We start from the raw sequence: 19,986 nt of genomic DNA on the forward strand, positions 1-19,986 counted from the left end.
GGCCTCGCGCTAAGGCACTGTATCCTAATACAGGTTTGCACTGTGTCAACACCCGCGCTCACATGCAAGACTCGGGGGAGGATGAAAACAACCTCTCGAACATCACCGAAAACACCGTCAAATTCGGAGTTGGAGAGGTTTGGCACATTCTTATCAAACAAAACTATATCCAGTAATATTCCGGTCTCCGACACTCATAGCCCTCATTTACCTACGCCAGAATTCATAATAATAACCCCCACCACTCCACGAACCCCACTCTCAAGGCGTCACGAAGAGCGGCGTCCTGGCCGACGGCTTCACTACGACCTCGGATGCATTTTTACGAGTAACTAGTATCTCTAAATGGAAGCAAACACAGGCCAAGTTTTGGGCGCTGCCGCGGCTCAAAGAGGCGACAATGAAGCCGCCTTCAAACAATTCGACTCGTATCCATGGGCACGAGATCGCTCATTCCTTGTAAGTCGCCATTGATTCCTTGGTCGGCTTGTCATCAATAGGTACCTAAATCACCTGCCATGGACCCCACTAACAGCCGACCAGCAAGGCCTCATGGCAACCTTGGGCCCCTCGCTCGTCAACAACACCGCTGATGGCTTTACCCGCCAAAAGGCCTTGAGCACTACCCTCCAAGCCCGCATCTGGTGGTACAGGTCCCGTTTCAACACCGACATCGACCGCGCCTTGTACGAGTCCTACAGTGCCTCCAATCAGCCATCGTGTCCAGACGGTGCCATTCTCGCCAAACTCGAGGAGATCCAGCAACGCATGAGTGGCGCTGCTCCCGGTCCGTCGTCTTCATCCGGCCAGAATATCCCCGCATGGCAGCTGAACGCCCCCAAGGTCGACCTCAGCAAGAAGGCCGACGATGGTGCCAACCACAACAACACCGGTGATGGGGCGCCGTATCCTGAGAACTTTCAGGCCCTGATCGAGGCTGTGACAATGGGCAAGCCGATTCCCGGGATCAAGGAGATTCCGGATACCGTTGTGCGACCGCCGGTTAGTTTACCACCAAACAAACCCCACATTCACTTCCTTGCGAAGCCCAATATCGTGTTGTGAGGGGACTAAATAGCTAATCCGATATTAGGGGGTCACCCCCTTCGGCAAGATGACGGCTCCCCGCAAGCCGTGGGAGAAAGACGTGCCGTCCGACACCGGACAGGGCAGTGTGTTTGGCGAGGTGGTGGACAAAGAGTTCCCTCCCCTGTCTAACGAGTAGCGGCTTGTTAGAGCTCTGGAACCGGAACGGCCATCTGCATGCATTTCATCTCTGGCTTCTTATTGCAAATCACACCAATCACAGAAGAATTGTCTCCCTTTCGTGCGCGCCAGCAGAGCTTCCATCTCCGATCTGATGGCGGTATAGAAGGCAAGATTGAGAAAATGGGGAAGGAGTAGGGCAGAGAGAGGGGATAAGGGAGAAGGATGAGAAATGCATTTGCTGTTAAGAGAAGAGGAGCTCGTTGCCTGTCTGTCCGAGCCTTGTCTCCTTGCCAAGAGGAATGAACACGAATTCCCTCCCACAGAGGCGTGGGAAAAGTAATATCAAAACATGAAGGCCTAGCAGAGTCATGCAATAGCCGAAGGCCTAACTAGCGGAATAGGCCTCATAATGAAATAATACTCGTCATCTCAAACACCCGTTTTCGCTTCAACACCTGCATAGATGAACTTTGCAACTCAACGTCCTATTCCCTTCCACTCTCCTCTCCTCTACAGCCCGACCTATGTACAACCAACCACACAGAAACCAACCACAGGGAAACAACTGACAAAGGGAACGAGAGGGCACCGACACACGAACGAGAGAATATAGAACTTATAGACAGGCAGTTTATATTGCCCTTCTTACAAGAACAACCGCCCTTTCCCTTCCCATCCCACTTCTCAAGTTTTCTCTACGCCCCATACGCGACCTGGCCCATCGGCCTATCCTCCTCCATGCCAGACGCCATGAAGTTTGTCCGCGGGTCGCCCGTCTCCTTGGCGGCCGAGCAGCGCGCCATCGTGGGGGAGCTGGACACTTGGTGTTAGTTTCCAACCGCAATAGAAATAATAAAGGGGGGGGGGGGGACTGACCTTCTCGAGATGACGTCGGTAAAGTAAAAGTTCTCGACAACCTTGCGCAGCGGCGACCCCGTGGCCTTGGCGCCCTTGTTGTGGTCCACCAGTTGCACCTTGCTGAGCTGGCCCAGCGCGACAGGCTCGACGACGTCGTACGCGGCGAGCGCCGGGCTGATCTCGACCATGCGGTCCCGGAGCTGCGCGACGTCGTCGTAGGGGAGCGGCGCGCCGAGGAACTCGCTGACCGCCCGGATGATCTTCCAGTCCGTGCGGGCGGCGCCGGGCAGGCCCGTCGCGGCGCGCGTCATTTGCACGCGGCCCTCGGTGTTGATGTACGTACCGGCCTTCTCGGTGTAGGCGGCGCCCGGGAGGACGATGTCGGCGATCTGCGCGCCCCGGTCGCCGTGGTGACCCTGGTAGACGATGAAGGCGTCCTTGGGGACGTCGGCTTCGTTGAACTCGTCAGCGCCTAGGAGCCAGACGAACTTCGGCTTGATCTCGGCGACGGCGGTGGAGGGCGTCACAAAGCCGACCTCGAACGCGCCAGCCCGCGACGCGGCCCGCTGCAGGACGTTGTAGCCGTTCCATTCCTCGGTGAGGAAGTTGGCGGCGTTCTTGTCGACGAACTGGCCAACCACCTCGTAGAAGGCCTTGGCGTCGTCGTGCTCGGTGACGCCGGAGCCCACGACAATCATGGGCCTCTTGGCAGCCTGGAGCTTCTGGCCGAAAGGACCGGCCAGGGCCTCCTTGAGGGCGTTCAGATCAGTGCCGAGGTTCTCAAACTCGAAGGTGGACTCCCAAGTCTGGCCGACGACCCCGATTTCGAGGTCTGACCGCAGCCATTGCTTCCGGATACGGGCGTTCAGGACGGCAGCCTCGTGCCTTGGGTTCGTGCCGACGAGGAGGATGCAGTCGGCCGACTCGATGCCCCAGATCTTAGAGTTGAAAAGGTAGTTCGACCGTACATCGACGCCGTGGGCGACCGGTTGGCTGCCGTTGGCCATATCAAGAGCGAGGTTGTCGGAGCCCAGCTTGTTCGCAAGATCCTTCATGGCCACAAGAGATTCGACCTCAGTGAGCTGACCAGCGATAACCTTGAACTCGTTCTCCTTGGGCGCCAGTGTCTGATACGCGTGGGAGACCTCGGTGAGCGCCTGCTCCCATGTTGCAGGCTCAAATTTCCCTTCCCTGCGCACCAACGGCATGGTAAGTCTTTGGGTCTTGAGGCCGTCGCAGGCGAAGCGGGTCTTGTCGTCGATCCATTCCTCGTTAACGTCGTCGTTGAGCCTCGGGATAATGCGCATGACCTCCAACCCGCGGGAGTCCACACGAATGTTCGAGCCAAGGCCGTCCATCACATCAATAGATTCGGTGCGCTTCAGCTCCCAGGGACGAGCGCGGAAGGCGTAGGGTTTCGAGGTCAGGGCGCCGACGGGGCAGAGGTCGATAACGTTGCCAGAAAGCTCCGTGTCCAGGTTCTTTTCGAGATAGGTACCGATCTGGATATCGTTGCCACGGCCTGTCGAACCCATTTCCGGAGCTCCGGCGATGTCGTTGGCGAACCGGATGCACCGTGTGCAGTGAATACATCGGTTCATGGATGTCTTGACGAGGGGCCCGATATTCTTGTCCTCCACCGCACGCTTTCCACCAATCTCGTGGAACCGGCCACGGTCAGCGCCATACCGCATCGACTGGTCTTGGAGATCGCACTCGCCGCCCTGGTCGCAGATGGGGCAGTCGAGGGGGTGGTTGGCCAGCAGGAATTCCATCACACCTTCCCGGGCCTTATGTGTCAGAGGAGAGTTGGTCTTGACGACCATACCGGGTTGTACGGGCCATGCGCACGACGCGACGGGCTTGGGTGCCCGCTCGACTTCGACCAGACACATACGGCAGTTGCCGGCAATCATGAGTTTCCTGGCGAGGCATTTCGTTAGCTGCGAGGCGGGGGGGCGATCGTCGTTGAGGGTTCGCGAGACCTACTCATGGTAGCAGTATCTGAGACGGTCAGCATAAGACTCGAGCCATATACAACGTGAGTTGGCTGGTCGTACCTTGGAATTGTGACGCCGGCCTTTTCGCAAGCTTGGATCAGGGCGGACCCGGCTGCACCTTGATTAGCAATCCTGGGCGCTCAATTCGACCTCGCAGCATCTCCTCACCCTCGATCGAAACCTTCTTCCCATCTACAAGTAGTTAGCATCAATGCGGCGGGGCAATTGGCAGCGACGAGCAGGTCGAGGGAGGGGGAGGGGCACACCAATTGTGAGCTCGACCTCGGCCGGTCTCTGAGCTGTCGCTGAAAAGGCCCGGCTGGCCGCGCTGGCCGGGTGCTTGCCAGTCCGCCAAGCCGAGCGAGCCAATGTCTGCCTCAACATGGTGCCGTCTCGACGGAGGATATGGAGCGGAGATTCGGGGGGAGTGGGAGGCGGGGTGGCTATCTCCAAGCGGTGGTGGCCGCAAAGTCGTGAGCTTCTTCTGTCCAAGCAGCGGCACGTTTCCTGCCCGGCGGAGTGCTTGGACGAGGGCCGCCCGGAAGAACATGAAGCTAGCGGCCCGCTTAGCCAGCCAACCACGGCTCGCAGTTTGTAAGCTCGCAGCCTTTTAAAGACCCCCACATTTCGCAGCTCTTTCGAATTTGAACTTTTTTTCTCTCCATTGTACTTCTGGGCACTTATTGTAGGGCGATTTTGTCGGCGATTTGGCACATTCGTGCTGGATTGCACTTCCACCGAGTCATCCTCTATCATGTGCTCCTAGATTGATATTTCGGCTCCGATTATGGAAGCATGTGAGAGCTCTTCAGGTTCGCTGAGCAACGCCTCTTACCGCCGGTTGCCACATTTCTACCAGGCTCTCTTCCGTCAAGAGACACCCTGCGACCTTTTTCGACGCCTTGACGACACGCCGTCTAAACGGCCTTCGACTGCATCGGGGTTCATAATTGCATTGGGGAAACCGTAGCTTGTTGATTCATGACTAAAACCTTCTGATGCCCGATCGCTCCTCTGGCCGCTTCCCAGCGTCGTCAACCCTCGCCATTTCCTGCTCGAGACAGATGAGGTAGCGGTCCTTGATGCCCGCCATGTGTTTCTCGAAACCTTCCAGTTCAGTCAATCCCCGCTCAACCATATTGAGCAGTTCCATCACCGTCTTGTCCCGGAGTGACGCGTTGGGGGGTACCGGCGCGGGGCCCGGCCTGGGCATGTCCCGGACATTGTAGTCCCTACCGGGCATGGCCGGCGCCTCCATGTTGGCAATGATCTCGTCAACCTCGCTCGGGGCCAGTCCCGGGTTGATATCCGGCAGCCCCTGTGCTTCCTCGATCTCTGTGGCTTCCAGCACGATCCGCTTCTTCTCCCGCTCGAACATGTAGAGGAGGTTTTCCTTGACGCCTTCACGCTGGCAGTCGATGGTCTGGAGAATCCTCTTGAGACGCTCAATCCGGTCGCGCGGCGGCTCTATTGTAAGGAAGTCGTCTTGTAGTGGCACAAATATGCTGGGCGCGATGTTATTGAGCATCGGTATCTTCTCCGAGGCCTTTGGCCCCATGCTTGCCGGGGATTGTGCCGACTGCGGCATGACCGATTTGCGCGGGGTTCTGACGGAGAGGTTGTGTGATTATGGGCAAACGCAAACGAGCCAGGCTTCAGAAGATGCGCCGGGTTAAATACCAAACTATTGAAGGTATTGTTAGGTACTTGCCAGCGGGGTAAGTAAACGAAGCAGACGATGGACAACTTTGTTGTTCTGGATAACTACCTAACCATCGGCGATGCTTCACCTACCGAGCTGCAGCCGTGCAAATTACCTTACCGTAATTACACCTTACAAAGTATGGACGATCGGGGAAGGTTGCCAGTTCCAGTACATGGCAGATTCATTGCCTGTCTATACTGACTAGTACCAGATACCTAGTAGACACCATCACTGAAATCTAGAACAGTAGGCTTCTCAAGCACATCTGCAAGGCCCTTGACGAACAATTGGTGAACCGGATCCGTCGTCACATAATAGTCTCTATCCTCGGGAGACGCAAACTCGAGAACGAATCCATGGGTCATTCCGTTCTGCTTGCCGTCAGCTAACTGATGTAGGGGAAGCAAATGGGCTGTTCAATGCTAAAGTAACACGACCGCACCTGCAGGCCTTCTGGCGAGTTGTCCTTTCCACATCTCAAAGAGAGAATGTAGGGCCTTTTGGTCGTAGGGTGGATGCAATTGTCTTTCAACGATAGAAAACGTGCGCAAACCTAGGTAAATAATTGCGGCATTAGAATTGTACATCACTACATCTGTACGAAGTGAGTGTCCATTATTGAATATGGAGATATGAACGTAGACCTGGGGTGCGAAGCGCGTACAGCCTTGACAGCTTCCGGGTCGGCCTCAGCCTTGAATTGGAAGAGGACGACGTGAACGAGGCTCATGGTTTTAGACTAGTGCGGAAATCTCGGGCACAAGGAAGATGATGCTTGAACTGCGGGGAGAGGAGAGGTATGAGGTTGAGAGACGGGTCCCTCAAATGTCACGGAAGGAGACAGCCGCCCCGCTTGCGGAGCTCTCCCATGCTGAGAATACCCTAACTCTTGTGTTATGTTCTAACATTGAACATAATATGCCTACTACGGCGTGGGCGAGTCCAGCTCTACACATACATTTGCGAAAGAATGCCTCACAGCCCTAGAATACTTCTCATCGAAGTCTATAAATTATATAAAAGTATTTGTCTAAATGGTTCTGTGCATGATCCAGCTTCATGATTTAAGGTCATAAAATATTTCCTCTTGGGCTCCGGGCCTATACGGATGGTTTCGGCTTGAGGCGAGGTTTGTACGCAATGACGAAGCTGTGAACTCAAGCCGTGGGTTGCACCACCTCTGAAGATACAACTCGGCCCTCGTTGGTGTGGGAGCCACTTTGGTCCCAACACTCTAAGTTCTAAAATGATGCATGCCACGGCGGTTTCTCTCGCAGTGCAGACCTCAGCCGAGCCGACTACCTCGGGGAATAGAGGACGGATGCACTGAGCTCAGCCGTGTTGAGTTGGTTTCTCCGACGGCGAGATGATTCGAAGAGTGTGCTGGGTCTCGGCGTGTAGACGAACGACGGTGTTCTTGTCTGTGACGGTAGCGTAGCGTAGCGCATGTGCCGCGTGATTTTAGCGAAACAGGCGGGCAGTCATCCTCTGCATGAGGCAATGCCTCCCGTTTTGATTTGGGGGGCAAAGTTGCAGTTAGGGCACCCATGGGTTTGCACGAGACCCATGAAATCAGCATTGATGATCGCTGCATGGATGAATGTAGGCCGGACGCGAGAGGCTGACGAGTTTCCAGCCAGTCGAGAATGGATGGTGTCCTGAATCGACGAACTGCCGGTCAAGCTTCCCCAACAGCCGCCTTTGTTAGCCTGCTGGACGGTTTCGGACAACGTTGAGCGAAGCTTGACAACTTCGAGACACCCGACGGCGTAGTTCCTCGACGCGAACCGCGTGGTGGCGGAAAGATTGGATGTTGGTCAGGTTGGGGTAAAGGCCACCAAACCTGCGAACCAACAACATGCTCGGCGATACCTCACCGAGCTGGCAAGATCTTTCGGATGTACTCTCGTGCAAGCCTGAAAATGGATCGCACGTTGTCTTCGAACCGCCTGTCCTTTCTCTTTCGCATCCACAGGAGTAGCAAAAGCAAGAGGGCGACGTCGACGGTAATGTGTTTCGTGACGGCCCAGAAAATCCACCCCACCCACGCGAAGACGCCTTTTTCCCTACGCGATCTCCACTCGCGACCTGTGGCGATCTGCTCTCGCAATGCCGCAATCTCCGCCGACAGCCTGACGATGGCTCGCTCCATCCGCTTCGACCGCTTGTCGTGCCGCCGAGCGTACTCGCCGGGGTCGTCCTCCGCTTGGTCGGCTAGCTCGGCCATCCGCCGTTCTGACTCGTCCTCCTCGCTCATAGGACTGAGCACCTTCATCGGCCCCTCACTCCCGCTCGTCGGCGACTGGAACCGGCGAATTACGGGACTCGCAATGATCCCCCCACCACCCTGTTCAGAGGAAGACCCCGCCGCGCTGGGGCTGTTGCTCTTGACTTGATTCCACACAAACTCCAGCTCGGCCACCAACTCCAGACCGTTGGGCGTGCTGGCGTACTTGTGCATGGTCTCTATCAGCGCTTCGACGTAGCGGCGCTTCGCCTCGGTGCGTGGGATGCCCTTCTGTGAATTCCACGCGTCCCACTTGTCTTGTTCGCGGACCACGTCTTCGCTGCTGCTGCTTCCGTTGCCGGTGGCCGAGGGCCGCTCCATGACGCCATCGACGTCGCCTTCCATGGCCTGTTTGTAGAGGCCATAGAGACGCATGCGGTCGCTTGGCGGCGGCCGGGCGGCCCCGGTCTTGGGGATCTTTTTCACGGTGTTGAGGGCATGGACGAAGACTCGGTCTGTTTGACGCGGGCGAAGGGGGGGTGGTGTCAGCCTGCTGTGCAGGAAGCCTTGCTGCATATGGAGTAGGTCGTGAGGGGAGGATGCTTGTGCTCACCAATTGAATCCGACATTGCGTCTTAGACTTGGGTCCCGTACCGATACGGGGCTACGGGCTCGAAAACGAGTGGTTCGAAGATGGTATGTCCTGTCGTGGTTGTGTTCGGCAATTTCGGTGCAGCTGTGTGCTCGAGCTCGTGCATGTAGAGGGGCAGTTGAATTCACTCTCTTGCCGGAGGTAACTCCCGTCAGTGGCAACTTGTAGGATCGGTTGGGAGGGACGCGGTTGGCGTGATCAAGGCGCTCTGGAGTAACTGGAACGAACAAAACATGCCGAGATGTTCTAAGCTTCTAGAAACTGGAAAACTGTTCACTGCTAGAAAACAACAAACACAACCTCCTCCACTCTTATGGGTTCATCTCGGCCGAGGGACGGTTCGTCGCGTTTTCGTCCGCAGGTGATGTAACAATGACACCCCACAACCTCAGCGCATTCGCTCCGTGCCAAAACGGCCTTTGCCTCGGCAGCGCGACTCGATTGGACCCACTTCCCCAATCTTCCGCTGGAACGCGAACCCGAGTCTGGGGCGAGCCCCGCTTTTAATTACGGCGAGAGCGTCGAGTTTGGCGGCTTCCATCGACACGTGAAAATGCGACGATGCTCACCACTTTTTCCAACTTGAACGTTCAAGTTGGAACATAACGATTGAGAAAGCCGGATGTTGAGATACCTTTGGGGTAAACATACCAAGCGAAATTTATGGCGGAATATGCTCCACATGCTCTGAGCAAAAATAAATGCATCTAGATAGCGACTCTGCGTATCTTGCTGTGTAGGAAAGGGAGTTCCCGAGGCCCAGCTCATTCACCAAAGCCAAGTGTAGCGCATGAACTGCAGGAGATTAGCGGATCTGGATGTGCGTTGGAAGCAACATCTCGGCAGTTTAGACCATCACGAAAGAAGCAAGAGTGAGCAGAGCGTCGGGCATTGATATGCAAGTCGTCCCTTTCATCAAGGCGACAACCCGAAGTAAACCGAAAAGGGGCCTCGTACATAGCTACCTAACTACCCACCCACCTACCTCCCTACAGGGAGCGAGCCGGCGAGATTTTGCTGCTGCTTGTTTCCTCTGTCCTTATTGGGCAGTTATCCATCTACTTTTTGAGCATGTCATTCTTCAAACCAAAGCTAGTCTGGACCCTCGTGTGACGATATCGATTGCATTTCACTGAAGTCTGTCCCTCGATCTGGGCTGTGCCTCGTGGCGCTGAATTACTCTTCTTAACTAACACATTATCTAGAACATATTGGTAACGATGTTGTGGCTTGGGAGCGATAAACACCTCATTCTTATGTTGAATGTGCAAAGCTAGCTCGATGGTGTAGCTTGATGCCGTTGCATACCACCATTTGTGCTTTGTTTTATATCACACCCTCGGCCCATATTCTACGCGGCCTTCTCAGCCTGCGCCGCCCTAGCGGCCGCGAGAGCCTTCTTTTTTTCGCCGAATTTCTTCATCAGCTTCTTGTTCTCCATCGCCCTGACCGCAGCCTTCTGGCCCGCCTCCTTTTTCCCAAGCGCGCCGCCATGCCCCAGCTGCAGGGCCGTCTCCCCCCACCCTGTCAAGAAGCACCCCACGAAGAACAACTCCTGGTTTGTATTCCGATCCTTCTTCCCACCGGACGGTAAGTCCTTGTACTCAATCCTCACTCCGTGCCCTCCTATCAACTGCTCCAGCTGCGTCTTCGGATTGAGCTCCCGATCCTTCACCCGCGACCCGCTCTCCTCCTCGCGGATCTGCCTCTCCAGCACGGGGCCCCACAGCAGCTTCAACCACTCCGCCGCGCGGCGCATCCCGTTCTCCGGATCCGACCGCACGATGGCGCCGACATAGGCCTCGAAGATATCGCCCAGGGCCTTGGCGCGCTGCTTCTCGCTGGCCTTGGTGCCGTTGGGGCGGCCGCCCAGGCCGAACTCGGCGGGGAAGTTGGCGCGCCTGTCCAGGCCGTAGTGCACCGAGAACTGGCCCAGCGTGGTGTTGCGCACCAGCATCTCGCGGTAGTGCGACGACCGGCCCGGGTCCAGCGTCGGGAAGGTCTGCGAGATGAGCTCCGACGCGATCAGCTCCAGGTACACGTCGCCGATCCACTCGAGCTGCTCATAGCTCGGGTCCGACAGGTTCTTGCGCATCCCCGAGTGGGTGAGAGCTGCCGTCTCGAGGGCGTTGTCTAGCACGGGTGGCAAGGGCGGGTGGTCTTTGGCGATGCTGTCGGAGGTCCATTTTGTGAAAATGGTCCAGGGTGGTATTTGAGGTGAGGCTGTGGCGGTGGTGGAGGGTTTGATGCGTTTTGAGGCGGGTTCGGGGGTGGTCGTTGGTATTATTGAAGGCGCTGACGGGGTCGCCGACTCGCTGTGGGTGCGTTTTGTCATTTTGAGATGTGGGGTGAGTGGTTGGTGGTGAGTGAAGTTGAGAAATGACAATGATGAAGAAATCAAGATCCGATGTAGATGATCCACCCTCGGCAATGTTCTGCAGCGCACTGCAGTGGGCGAAACCGGCTTACTAGATCTCGGAAAATAGTAGATGAGGCGTGGCCGACCAGTTTGAAACCATCCCGGCTTGCTACCTGTGAGTCTCTTCGTTGATTTTAGTACTGTGTAATCGGAAGCGCTTGTTATGTGTATGTAGGAGGCGACCTGGACCCGACTGGATTTTGGCGTTGCCAAGTCTTCAATTGCCCACACAACTGCAAGGGTTCGCTGCGGCCCCACCATAAGAACCAAGATGATTGGATGTTAGCAAAACCGCCCGAGATCTTCGCAACGTCAAGTCTCGCATCTCTTCGACCGTCCCATTCGAGCCGGTCCGCCCATTTCATGTAGCGGCAAGATGTCGGTCCCTCGCGCGCGGCTGCTCGCCTTGATGAAGGTATGCGTCAGCTCCCAGCCTACAGAATCAACATAATGCTAACCAGACCAGGCTCAATGCCAGCTCTTCTCGACCACATACAACCCCGAAGGCGTCCGCACCGGCAACAAGATCCTGCGACAGCGACTCAGGGGACCCGCCCTTGCCTCGTACTACCCCCGCAAGGTCATGTCGTTCCGCGATTTCCAGGACGAATTCAGGGCACTCGAGCTTGAGGTTGAAGACGACGACGAACTCGACCGCCTCGAACACGTCGCAGCGTGCGTCATCCCGTCCCATTATACGCCGTTGTGCTAGTCTAACAGATAACAGTCTCAAAGCTCGTGGGAAGGGGACACCGAAGAAAGGGAAGGATCGGGGTATGTTTCGGCTGTCGAAGTCTATCCGAGCGCCTCGAGCTGTGCTAACAGTGACCAGACAAGAAAAAGAAATAAGCAATCGGGCAAATAAACCACACTTACGGCACGAGATGTACTACTACTGTATAGAGGAGGGCAAAAATATACCCGAATTGACCACACGAGTGTCCTGTCCTGCTGAGCTTGGGTTTATCCGCGAGCACTTGCGGGGTGGTAGATATATTAAGGGCAAGCCGGTCGCAGAGCCCCTACAGGTCTTTCCAGACCGACTGCCCAGCCGCGAAGGAGGCATCTAGAGAACATATGCGGGAGGGTGCCTATCCTGCCTAAGACCTAGCAGGTATTGGCAGGCAGTGGGAGTCAGCATCAGTTTCCATCACCATTCAACCTATTTTTCCCAGAGCCCACAGTGAGGCTCTTTCTCTTTGGCTTTGTCCGTTCTCTGACCTAAAAGCGCTGTTTATCCAAACACTTACTCTTCTCAGACAATCACCCTGCAGGGAAGAAGAAGCTCCCTTTGGGCTGTGGTCTGTGCTCTTTTGTTATGGGAATGCGCCCAGATTTGTGTTTCATTCTTGCACTCGAGAAAAGCTCTGGATCTCTTGATACTAATACAAAACTCTTTCTTCAGGTGACTGGCTGTATTGGGGCTATTACAGCAACAGACAAGAGTGTGCTCAGTGACGCTCAACTCAACGTAGGACTAAAGTCTTCCAGTATGTGAGTGCCAGGAGACAGCTGGACAAAGAGCCTCTTGCCCTACAAACCCAGTTTTACTCACAATCCGAGAACGCCATGTTTGGTGAAAATCCCAAACGGGAAACAACAACCCGCAGGGCATCGGTCTGGTTGGTCTTCGGCCCCACATCGGCCCCACTTACGGCCGATTCAAACCTCCCCCGGCCGGCACCTTCCTTCATGAACCCGATCATGGCCCGATCAGGCAGCACCGATCGGTTCTGTTCATTGAATACTTGCAAGCTTGGGTAGGTGTTGCCTTGTGGCCTCACAATCACTCAAATTGCAAAACTGACAATGGAAAGAACCTCGCTCTTCCAGGTTGACTTGGACCGGCCCCCTGACTCCAATTTATTTTTCCTTTTGGACCATCTGCGTCAACACACCCATCCGTCTTCCTCGACATCCAATTTTGATTCATTTGACTGCCATTTCCTTTACCCGATCTTCAATACGTCGGACGGTTGAGATCCACTTCCTTTCTAGTTGAATGTTCCCATCCGAGGTAAGCAAATCAAGAAACAAGGGGTTTGGTGTTCCCCCGGATTTTGTACCTGGTTGGCCTCAGTAGCGTTTCGGCGCCAACACCGAGGCCTCGAAAGCGCCTTCCTCCCCTTACCACCCCTTCCGTTCCGGCTCTTTTCATTGCAAATTATTTCTGCAGAGTCCTACTCTCCCCCTCCTCTGCCATCCTCCCATCAACTTGTTTTACTTCAACCCCTTCACTCTAAACCCCAAATCTACTTCTTTTGAACATCTTGATCATTTTCCTCACCATTGTCAAGTCGATTGCAGAAACAGCCACGAGTAATCACACGTTCGAACTAGCACTAGTTGCGGAAAACATCCCGAATCGACGCACCATGTCTGCAGCAGCAGTTATCGTCGGCGCGCCATCGGCAGGCCGGTCTAGCGACTGCCACGCGGCCACCCCTAGAAGCAGCTCGCAGGATGAGCAGGATGAAAACTCGAATGAGTTTGAGGATTTCATGGGTCACGAATCCAAAGTAGGTTAAAGCTGCCCCCAAGTCCTGGTCGGGTCCCAATTGGATGCCGGCTTTTCAGTGTACGCTCCTTTCAGTCCTTCACCTTTCTTGTCATCCCACTCTCAATTGATGGGACTTCTCCGAAATTATTCATCACATTACCCCGTTATCTTTGTCCGTCAACTACAAGAACTTTCCTCCTACCATGTCTTCGGCATCGGAGTATCTCGAGAAGCCCTTCTGACTCGGATTATCCAGGAAGCCGCCGCATCCCTTCCCCTCAAGAAACCTGTAAGCGCTCTGGCGACCTCCAAGATGGCGAATCAGAATTACCCCAAGGTATGTGGCGCCCCAGCTCTTCAACACAGCGATAAAACTGATCGTGATAGAAGTTGAAGATCAAGCATGAGTCGTTGTCACCGACCGACTCGTACCCGATGGACAAACTCTACGCAAAGCTCTCTGAGCAGCATTCGATTATGCAGCAGCAGACCGAGGCCCCAAAGGCTGCTGATGACGAGACGGCGTATACTCGCGGTTTCGACCACCAGTCGTCGTGCAGTTCGCTGCCCCTCACTCCAGCCATCGATGTTTTCCCCGCGCCCACCGCGCCGGGAATTCGATCTGCGAGCGCCACCCCGATTGAGGGCCAGGCGACTGCTGAGGAACTCTTGCGGCTCAAGCTCGAGCTTGCCCAGGCTCAAAGCAAGATTTCGCGATTGGACCAAGAGCTCGCACACAATCGCGTCATGCCAGAGAGTGAGTGTGTCACACCAGTGCTGGTTCCCGAGCACGACTACGCTTCCGCTATGGTGAACCCCAGTTCACCGCCCTCCTCTCGAGTCGGTGCTGGTGCCTTGGCGCTCAACGCCTCGGGCAAGATGCCGCCGTTTTCTCGCGAGCATAGCTGGATGGGCCAGGACGGCACTCCCTCAGAAGTTGGCGACCCGCTACCAGCCACGGGTTTGAACCGTCCTCGAGGCATCTGGAATAATAACACCAAGCCCGCATTTGGCGGCTCCTACCCCCAGGGCCAGATGATGATTGATGGACCCCAGCAGATGCCGTGGCCCAACACCCGCGCCGCCAGCTATGAGCCAACCTTCCCGCCACCCGGCATGGACATGTACCGGCAAGACCGAATGACTCCTGACCAGGATGCGATGAGACCCGTGGGCCGCCGTAGCAATCGATATGATAATCGGTTTGGATCGTCGAACAATTTTGGTGGCGGTTTTAACGGTTACAACATGGGTCCTGCTCCCTACGAGATGACGCAGGGTTATTCCGCCGGCCCGCAAGCCATGATGAGTGGGGGTATGGGAATCGGGCCGTACTCGCCTTACCAGCAGCAACCGGTGGGGACTGCGCTCTCTCCTCATGCCACCGAGTTCACGTCGGCCAGCTCGTCGTGGAAAGGGGAGGTAAGTGAATGATCGACTAAGGCTTCGTGCGAATCATCGCTAACGTGGCTCTCCAGACTCTAACTGCGGACGGCCAAACCTATGTGTCGCCCACCACCGAACCCCTCAATTACCGCCGCCTGCTTGACCGGAATGTTTCTTGCGACTGGAAATACATCGTCGACAAGATCGTCTGCAACAATGACCAGCAGGCTTCCATTTTTCTGCAGCAGAAGCTCAAAGTTGGAACTCCCGAGCAGAAGTACGACATCGTCGAGGCTATCGTTGCCCAGGCCTACCCTCTGATGATCAACCGTTTCGGCAACTTCCTGGTGCAGCGCTGTTTCGAGCATGGCACTCCAGAGCAGGTCATCAAGATCGCCCAGGCCATTCGCGGCAACACGCTCAACTTGTCGATGGACCCTTTTGGCTGCCACGTAGTGCAGAAGGCATTCGACTCGGTCCCGGAAGACTACAAGGCGATCATGGTACACGAGCTGCTGCGACGGATTCCCGAGACGGTTATTCACCGCTACGCTTGTCATGTCTGGCAGAAACTGTTTGAGCTGCGTTGGACCGAGTCGCCGCCGCAGATTATGAAGTATGTCAACGAGGCCCTGCGCGGCATGTGGCACGAGGTTGCGTTGGGTGAGACGGGCAGCCTGGTTGTACAGAACATATTTGAGAACTGTTTGGAAGAGGACAAGGTAAGATGATGCCTGGCGCGTGGTGCCGGATCACCTATGTTCGTAGTTGCTAACTTCCCTATAGCGTCCCTGCATTGAGGAGGTCCTGGCCAACATTAATATTGTGGCCCACGGACAGTTTGGCAACTGGTGCATTCAGCACGTCTGCGAGCACGGCGCCCCGGCGGATCGCAGCCGGGCGATCGATCATGTTATCCGTTATGCTGCCGAGTACAGCATGGATCAGTTTGCCTCCAAGGTCGTTGAGAAATGTTTGAAGATTGGCGGCCCCGATTTCCTCGGCCGCTACCTGGACCGCGTCTGCGAGGGCCGCATCGACCGTCCCCGGATCCCGCTGATCGACATTGCTAGCGACCAGTACGGCAACTACCTCATTCAGTACATCCTGACCCACGCGGCTCCCCAGCACCGCGAGATTGTCGCCGCCCATATCCGGAAGCATATGGTCTCTCTTCGCGGCTCCAAGTTCGGCTCCCGGGTCGGCATGCTCTGCACCAACCACGCGGTTGCCACTCGCCCAGGCCCTGCCGTCGGTCCCATGCCGGGACGGATGGCTAGCAGCTCTCGCTACGGCAGCAGCTACCGCTAGGCCAGTGACTCTTGTCAACTTGGAACAGGAGCTCGCTTCACTCTTCTCTCACGGCCTTGCGGCTGCCGGGCTCTCTCCTCTTTTTGGTCCACCACAATAAATTTCGCGAACGTTTCTTAGACGGGAGTTCTCCTACACCATATGAGACTCTGTTTTACGAGCATCTTCGTCAGCACCTAATTTTCCCAAATCACCCGACATCCTACGCTCGGGAGGCTACTGCCCATTCGAGTGCCTTGGACACATCATGGTTATGGATTTTGCAATCTCGAACGGTTGCAGAACCCGTTTCGGAGGAAGGCTGAATCTGTCGTGTCAAGATCTAAGAGGGGCAGTCACCAACACCACCTCTTCGAAACGGGGCCGTTCTAGCATCCGTTCCAAACCCTATATAGCTCTGAGGAATCATTTTTCTTTTCTTTTCGGCAGACATCACCAGTGGTGGAAACGTGACGGACGCAAGGGCGGTAATGGTATCGGGATGTTACCACACGCTTTGCTTGCTGTTCTTTTTTTGTGCTATCAGGAGGAGACGGAAGATCATCGTTCGCTGAAGATGCATGGCCCGCTATGGATTACCTGGCCTTGTCCATGTAGTCGGATAGTTTCTCGCTCATAGTCTCTCGTTTATCGACCGATGATTATTATTCTTTGTTTGTCGTAACTTGCGTGATGATGGCGCGGCATGTGAACCAGCCAGACCGTCAATGGAAGAGAAGAGAAACGTTCGTTGAAATCGTATCAAACATACACCAAACGCTGGTCCTTTGCCCCTTACGGAAGAATCACGAGCTGCAGCTACACTGCATCGCCCTCTCGGTCTTGGGCACATCACCTGTCCACCGCACCTCCTCTTCCTTATCGCCCTCATACACCGCGCCATCGAACTCCCTCCCGGCCCAGCTATCCTCAAACGGATGCAGCGCCATGTGCATGACCCTCTTCAACACCTCCCTCTCCCCTCCCTTCTCCACCCGCCGAATCACCTCATCCAAAATCCACCCGCGCGGCACAAAGTTGGGATTCACCCTCTTCATAGCCGCCATCCGCTCCGCGTCCGCCTTGTCCGACACGGCCCCGCTCCCGTTCCGCCCCCCATCCACGCCAGCCTCAGTCCCAGCACCCGCCGGGGTGCTGGAACCCCAGTCCTCGAGCGTGCCCCAGTCCTGCACGACGCGCCCGCGCCACGCCGCCAGCCAGTCGGCCACGCGCTGCCGGCCGGCGCCCGCGTCCCCGCCCAGGCCCGTGATGGTGCCGTCGCGGTCGAAGAAGCGCGCCGCGCGCTCGAGCCGCGCGGCCGGCGTGCCCAGGGACGAGATGGGCAGGCTGGACAGCCGCCGGAAGAAGAGCGCGTAGTCGAGTTCCAGGGCTTCGAGCGTGTCGAGGAGGGGGGAGAAGAGGGTGTCGAAATCGGTGGGTTGTTGGGTTTTGAGGCCGAGCCGGGCGGTGAAGAGGCGTTTGTATTCGGCGAGGAAGACGGCTTTGTATTCGGCGCCGGCTTGGTTGATGAGCTTTTCTGCGAGGGTCACGATGGAAGGGGCGGTGGTTTCGGTCGGGCCGGTGCTGATGACGGTGGGGTCGTCGACGGTTGTTCCCGAGCCGAGGAGCTCGCCCAGGCTTTCGCCTAGGCGCACGAGGTTCCACCAGATGATGGTCGGCTGGTTGCGGTAGCTGTAGCGTAGGAGGTAGTCGTCGTGGTTGGGCGTGTACGCCGGGTCGAAGTTGTCCATGAAGGCGAAGGGGCCGTAGTCCATTGATAGGCCGAAGAGGGATGTGTTGTCCGTGTTGAGCACCCCGTTCATGAAGCCGTACACCTGCCACTTGGCCACGGTCAGCGCGTTGCGCCGCACGATCTCGCGGTACAGCCGCGCGAACCGGTTCTCTTCGGATCCCGGCGGGCCTTGGATCGTGTCCCGAGGAATGTTGCGCTGCGGGACGGAGGTTTCGGATGGGTCGTCCGGGTCGTCGAGCCGGCCGGGCAGGTTCTCCCACCCGCTGAAGACGTCCTCCGCCACGTAGGTGGCGAGGCGCCGGATGAGGTCCCGGTCGCCGCGCGCGCGGAGGAGGTCGAAGGTGCCGAAGCGCAGCCAGCTCTCGGCGAAGCGGACAACGATGGCCCCCGGTTCGAGACGCTCCCGCCTGACTTTGCTATGGGGCAGCAAGCTGATGGCGAGGGCCCTTGTTGTGGGGATTTTGAGAGCGTTCAGGGCCTCGCTGACGACGAACTCGCGGATGCTGCTGCGCAGGACGGCCTTGCCGTCGGCAAAGCGGCTGTAGGGCGTCATGCCGGCGCCCTTGAGCTGCACTTCGTAGCGTACGCCCGAGCGCGGGTTTGTCGACTCAAAGAGACTGATGGCTCGCCCGTCGCCGAGCTGGCCTGCCCAGTCGCCGAACTGGAACCCGCCGTAGCACTGCGCCCAGGGGTAGCCGGGCCCTGAAAGGGTCTCAGAGTCCCAGCCTAGGATCTTGTTGCCGACTACCGTCTCCTTGAACTCCTCCGTCTCTGCCTCCGACTGCGCCAGCCCCAGGTCGCGCATGGCTGCTGGGGATACGGCCAGTAGCTCTGGCTCCTTCTGGGTCTCTGGGCGTACCCATGTGAACAGAGCACCGCGCACCTGGCGGGGGCCGAGATCCTCGCGCGATGCCTTGTGGCTGTCGGCCGGGGTCGGGAAGAGCTGATCTGCAGGAAGCGCTGAGGTGAAGTGCCATGATTTGGGAAGCGCGGAAAGTGTGACTCCCTCGCTATCTCTTTGAGTCGACGACGAGGAACTGTTGGGTGCGGCCATGGCGTTGGGGTTGGTGAATGTGAATGCTGAGTAGGATCGGCTCCAGGGGCCTCGAAACTGTTGCGCGACTGCTAGACAGCGAGCAGCGGGCTGGAAACGCATGGGGTTGTCTTGTGTAAAGTCTCCAGCTGATAATGCCGAGGGTCCCGGTTGCGGTGCGGATTCCGTTCCGGGCTCGCTCGGCTTGCAGCGGGCAGTTGAGATGACGGCGTGGGTTCGGAGCTAAAATAGTTATGGGGAGTATCAGAGATCCTAAATACTGCGTCCGCGCCTCTGCGATATGCGATATTTATTATATTAATGGCAAGCTTTGGCGTATGTGCTCATAAAGTCTTGTCTGACCATTTGGCAAGTCAGTCAGTGAGTGAGTGGTTTTGTAGAAGGAATGAGCAACCAACCCAGATTACATCGACCTACCTTACACAGTTAAACGGCAGGCCCGCCGGATGCTCAGGTCCGGGTGGCGCCCCGAGGCGATGGAACAAGCGGGCAATGTCTCCAGGGATCTGCATTGCGGCGTCATTGCCCCTGTATTCTTAGCATGTAATCTGTTGTCGCGTTTCTGCGGCGACTTTTAGTGGCCCCGCGGCAGGAGGTCCTCAGGTGGACCTGAGCACTGAGCTCCTGAACCTACACAGTATTGTGTAAGGTCCATAGATAGGTACCTAGGTAGGTACTTGTACGTACAGAGTACACAATTCTTCGTTATGGCGTCATAGATCGCATTTATGAGGCGGCACTTCAAAGCTCGTGCTTCAAACCCCGCAATCTCCAAGTCGGCGTCGGTGCCGAGTGCCCCGCACCGGCGGCATGAACCATTGGGGGGGGCACGGCTTTCTACTGTGTAGGTGTAGGTCGAGCTCGGTGCTAGACTCCCTACTTTTGTAGATGGCATATTTGAATAACTAAATCACGGATTGGCCGTTAGTCTTC

General features: G+C 56.4%; 10 protein-coding genes across 10 annotated transcripts; 3 read left to right on the top strand and 7 right to left on the bottom strand.

The window, feature by feature from the left end:
* Positions 1-112: 112 nt before the first annotated feature.
* Positions 113-1,644, top strand: B0H64DRAFT_403900 (uncharacterized protein). The gene is made up of 3 exons (XM_062804355.1): positions 113-459; positions 544-1,002; positions 1,094-1,644. The coding sequence occupies exons 1-3, from the start codon at positions 346-348 to the stop codon at positions 1,223-1,225; spliced, it is 705 nt and encodes a 234-aa protein (XP_062656784.1). The 5' UTR covers positions 113-345; the 3' UTR covers positions 1,226-1,644.
* Positions 1,645-4,575, bottom strand: B0H64DRAFT_363751 (NADH-ubiquinone oxidoreductase 78 kDa subunit mitochondrial precursor). The gene is made up of 6 exons (XM_062801812.1): positions 4,334-4,575; positions 4,236-4,259; positions 4,124-4,179; positions 4,057-4,067; positions 2,086-3,990; positions 1,645-2,022 (listed from the first exon to the last, which is right to left on the bottom strand). Exons 1-6 carry the CDS (start codon positions 4,449-4,451, stop codon positions 1,905-1,907), a joined length of 2,232 nt encoding a protein of 743 aa, XP_062656785.1. The 5' UTR covers positions 4,452-4,575; the 3' UTR covers positions 1,645-1,904.
* A 430-nt stretch (positions 4,576-5,005) lies between these two features.
* On the bottom strand, positions 5,006-5,852 carry B0H64DRAFT_403904 (uncharacterized protein). Its single transcript, XM_062804356.1, has one exon. The coding sequence runs from the start codon at positions 5,653-5,655 to the stop codon at positions 5,053-5,055; it is 603 nt and encodes a 200-aa protein (XP_062656786.1). The 5' UTR covers positions 5,656-5,852; the 3' UTR covers positions 5,006-5,052.
* Positions 5,853-5,912: 60 nt separating this feature from the next.
* Positions 5,913-6,619, bottom strand: B0H64DRAFT_403906 (stress responsive A/B barrel domain-containing protein). The gene is made up of 3 exons (XM_062804357.1): positions 6,437-6,619; positions 6,215-6,325; positions 5,913-6,143 (listed from the first exon to the last, which is right to left on the bottom strand). The coding sequence occupies exons 1-3, from the start codon at positions 6,500-6,502 to the stop codon at positions 5,988-5,990; spliced, it is 333 nt and encodes a 110-aa protein (XP_062656787.1). The 5' UTR covers positions 6,503-6,619; the 3' UTR covers positions 5,913-5,987.
* A 327-nt stretch (positions 6,620-6,946) lies between these two features.
* Positions 6,947-7,505, bottom strand: B0H64DRAFT_209652 (uncharacterized protein). The gene has a single exon (XM_062799397.1). The coding sequence runs from the start codon at positions 7,364-7,366 to the stop codon at positions 7,058-7,060; it is 309 nt and encodes a 102-aa protein (XP_062656788.1). The 5' UTR covers positions 7,367-7,505; the 3' UTR covers positions 6,947-7,057.
* On the bottom strand, positions 7,506-8,756 carry B0H64DRAFT_209656 (acyl CoA binding protein-domain-containing protein). The gene is made up of 2 exons (XM_062799398.1): positions 8,613-8,756; positions 7,506-8,514 (listed from the first exon to the last, which is right to left on the bottom strand). The coding sequence occupies exons 1-2, from the start codon at positions 8,626-8,628 to the stop codon at positions 7,646-7,648; spliced, it is 885 nt and encodes a 294-aa protein (XP_062656789.1). The 5' UTR covers positions 8,629-8,756; the 3' UTR covers positions 7,506-7,645.
* A 1,047-nt stretch (positions 8,757-9,803) lies between these two features.
* Positions 9,804-11,253, bottom strand: B0H64DRAFT_403911 (ribonuclease III domain-containing protein). Its single transcript, XM_062804358.1, has one exon. The coding sequence runs from the start codon at positions 10,984-10,986 to the stop codon at positions 10,003-10,005; it is 984 nt and encodes a 327-aa protein (XP_062656790.1). The 5' UTR covers positions 10,987-11,253; the 3' UTR covers positions 9,804-10,002.
* Positions 11,254-11,446: 193 nt separating this feature from the next.
* On the top strand, positions 11,447-11,919 carry B0H64DRAFT_444549 (mitochondrial ribosomal subunit S27-domain-containing protein; the record flags this gene model as incomplete). Its single annotated transcript, XM_062806790.1, has 4 exons — positions 11,447-11,485; positions 11,537-11,745; positions 11,798-11,844; positions 11,903-11,919. The coding sequence occupies 4 exons, from the start codon at positions 11,447-11,449 to the stop codon at positions 11,917-11,919; spliced, it is 312 nt and encodes a 103-aa protein (XP_062656791.1).
* A 1,526-nt stretch (positions 11,920-13,445) lies between these two features.
* On the top strand, positions 13,446-16,267 carry B0H64DRAFT_444550 (armadillo-type protein; the record flags this gene model as incomplete). Its single annotated transcript, XM_062806791.1, has 5 exons — positions 13,446-13,589; positions 13,827-13,907; positions 13,958-14,992; positions 15,049-15,678; positions 15,743-16,267. 5 exons carry the CDS (start codon positions 13,446-13,448, stop codon positions 16,265-16,267), a joined length of 2,415 nt encoding a protein of 804 aa, XP_062656792.1.
* A 785-nt stretch (positions 16,268-17,052) lies between these two features.
* B0H64DRAFT_419072 (uncharacterized protein) lies at positions 17,053-19,053 on the bottom strand (the record flags this gene model as incomplete). The annotated part of the gene is made up of 1 exon (XM_062805354.1): positions 17,053-19,053. One exon carries the CDS (start codon positions 19,051-19,053, stop codon positions 17,053-17,055), a length of 2,001 nt encoding a protein of 666 aa, XP_062656793.1.
* Positions 19,054-19,986: the final 933 nt, after the last annotated feature.

Source organism: Chaetomium fimeti (assembly GCF_033439085.1).
Source record: "Chaetomium fimeti strain CBS 168.71 chromosome Unknown B0H64scaffold_6, whole genome shotgun sequence".
Classification (NCBI taxonomy): Eukaryota; Fungi; Ascomycota; class Sordariomycetes; order Sordariales; family Chaetomiaceae; genus Chaetomium; species Chaetomium fimeti.

Coding starts and splice junctions, on each gene's coding strand:
- B0H64DRAFT_403904 (XM_062804356.1), bottom strand. CDS start 5,655: ATGCCGCAGTCGGCACAATCCCCGGCAAGCATGGGGCCAAAGGCCTCG.
- B0H64DRAFT_209652 (XM_062799397.1), bottom strand. CDS start 7,366: ATGCAGCGATCATCAATGCTGATTTCATGGGTCTCGTGCAAACCCATG.
- B0H64DRAFT_403911 (XM_062804358.1), bottom strand. CDS start 10,986: ATGACAAAACGCACCCACAGCGAGTCGGCGACCCCGTCAGCGCCTTCA.
- B0H64DRAFT_403900 (XM_062804355.1), top strand. CDS start 346: ATGGAAGCAAACACAGGCCAAGTTTTGGGCGCTGCCGCGGCTCAAAGA. Junction 460..543: donor CACGAGATCGCTCATTCCTT/GTAAGTCGCCAT, acceptor ACAGCCGACCAG/CAAGGCCTCATGGCAACCTT. Junction 1,003..1,093: donor ATACCGTTGTGCGACCGCCG/GTTAGTTTACCA, acceptor ATCCGATATTAG/GGGGTCACCCCCTTCGGCAA.
- B0H64DRAFT_403906 (XM_062804357.1), bottom strand. CDS start 6,502: ATGAGCCTCGTTCACGTCGTCCTCTTCCAATTCAAGGCTGAGGCCGAC. Junction 6,326..6,436: donor ACCCGGAAGCTGTCAAGGCT/GTACGCGCTTCG, acceptor TTATTTACCTAG/GTTTGCGCACGTTTTCTATC. Junction 6,144..6,214: donor ACTCGCCAGAAGGCCTGCAG/GTGCGGTCGTGT, acceptor GACGGCAAGCAG/AACGGAATGACCCATGGATT.
- B0H64DRAFT_363751 (XM_062801812.1), bottom strand. CDS start 4,451: ATGTTGAGGCAGACATTGGCTCGCTCGGCTTGGCGGACTGGCAAGCAC. Junction 4,260..4,333: donor CGAGGTCGAGCTCACAATTG/GTGTGCCCCTCC, acceptor AACTACTTGTAG/ATGGGAAGAAGGTTTCGATC. Junction 2,023..2,085: donor ACCGACGTCATCTCGAGAAG/GTCAGTCCCCCC, acceptor CCAAGTGTCCAG/CTCCCCCACGATGGCGCGCT.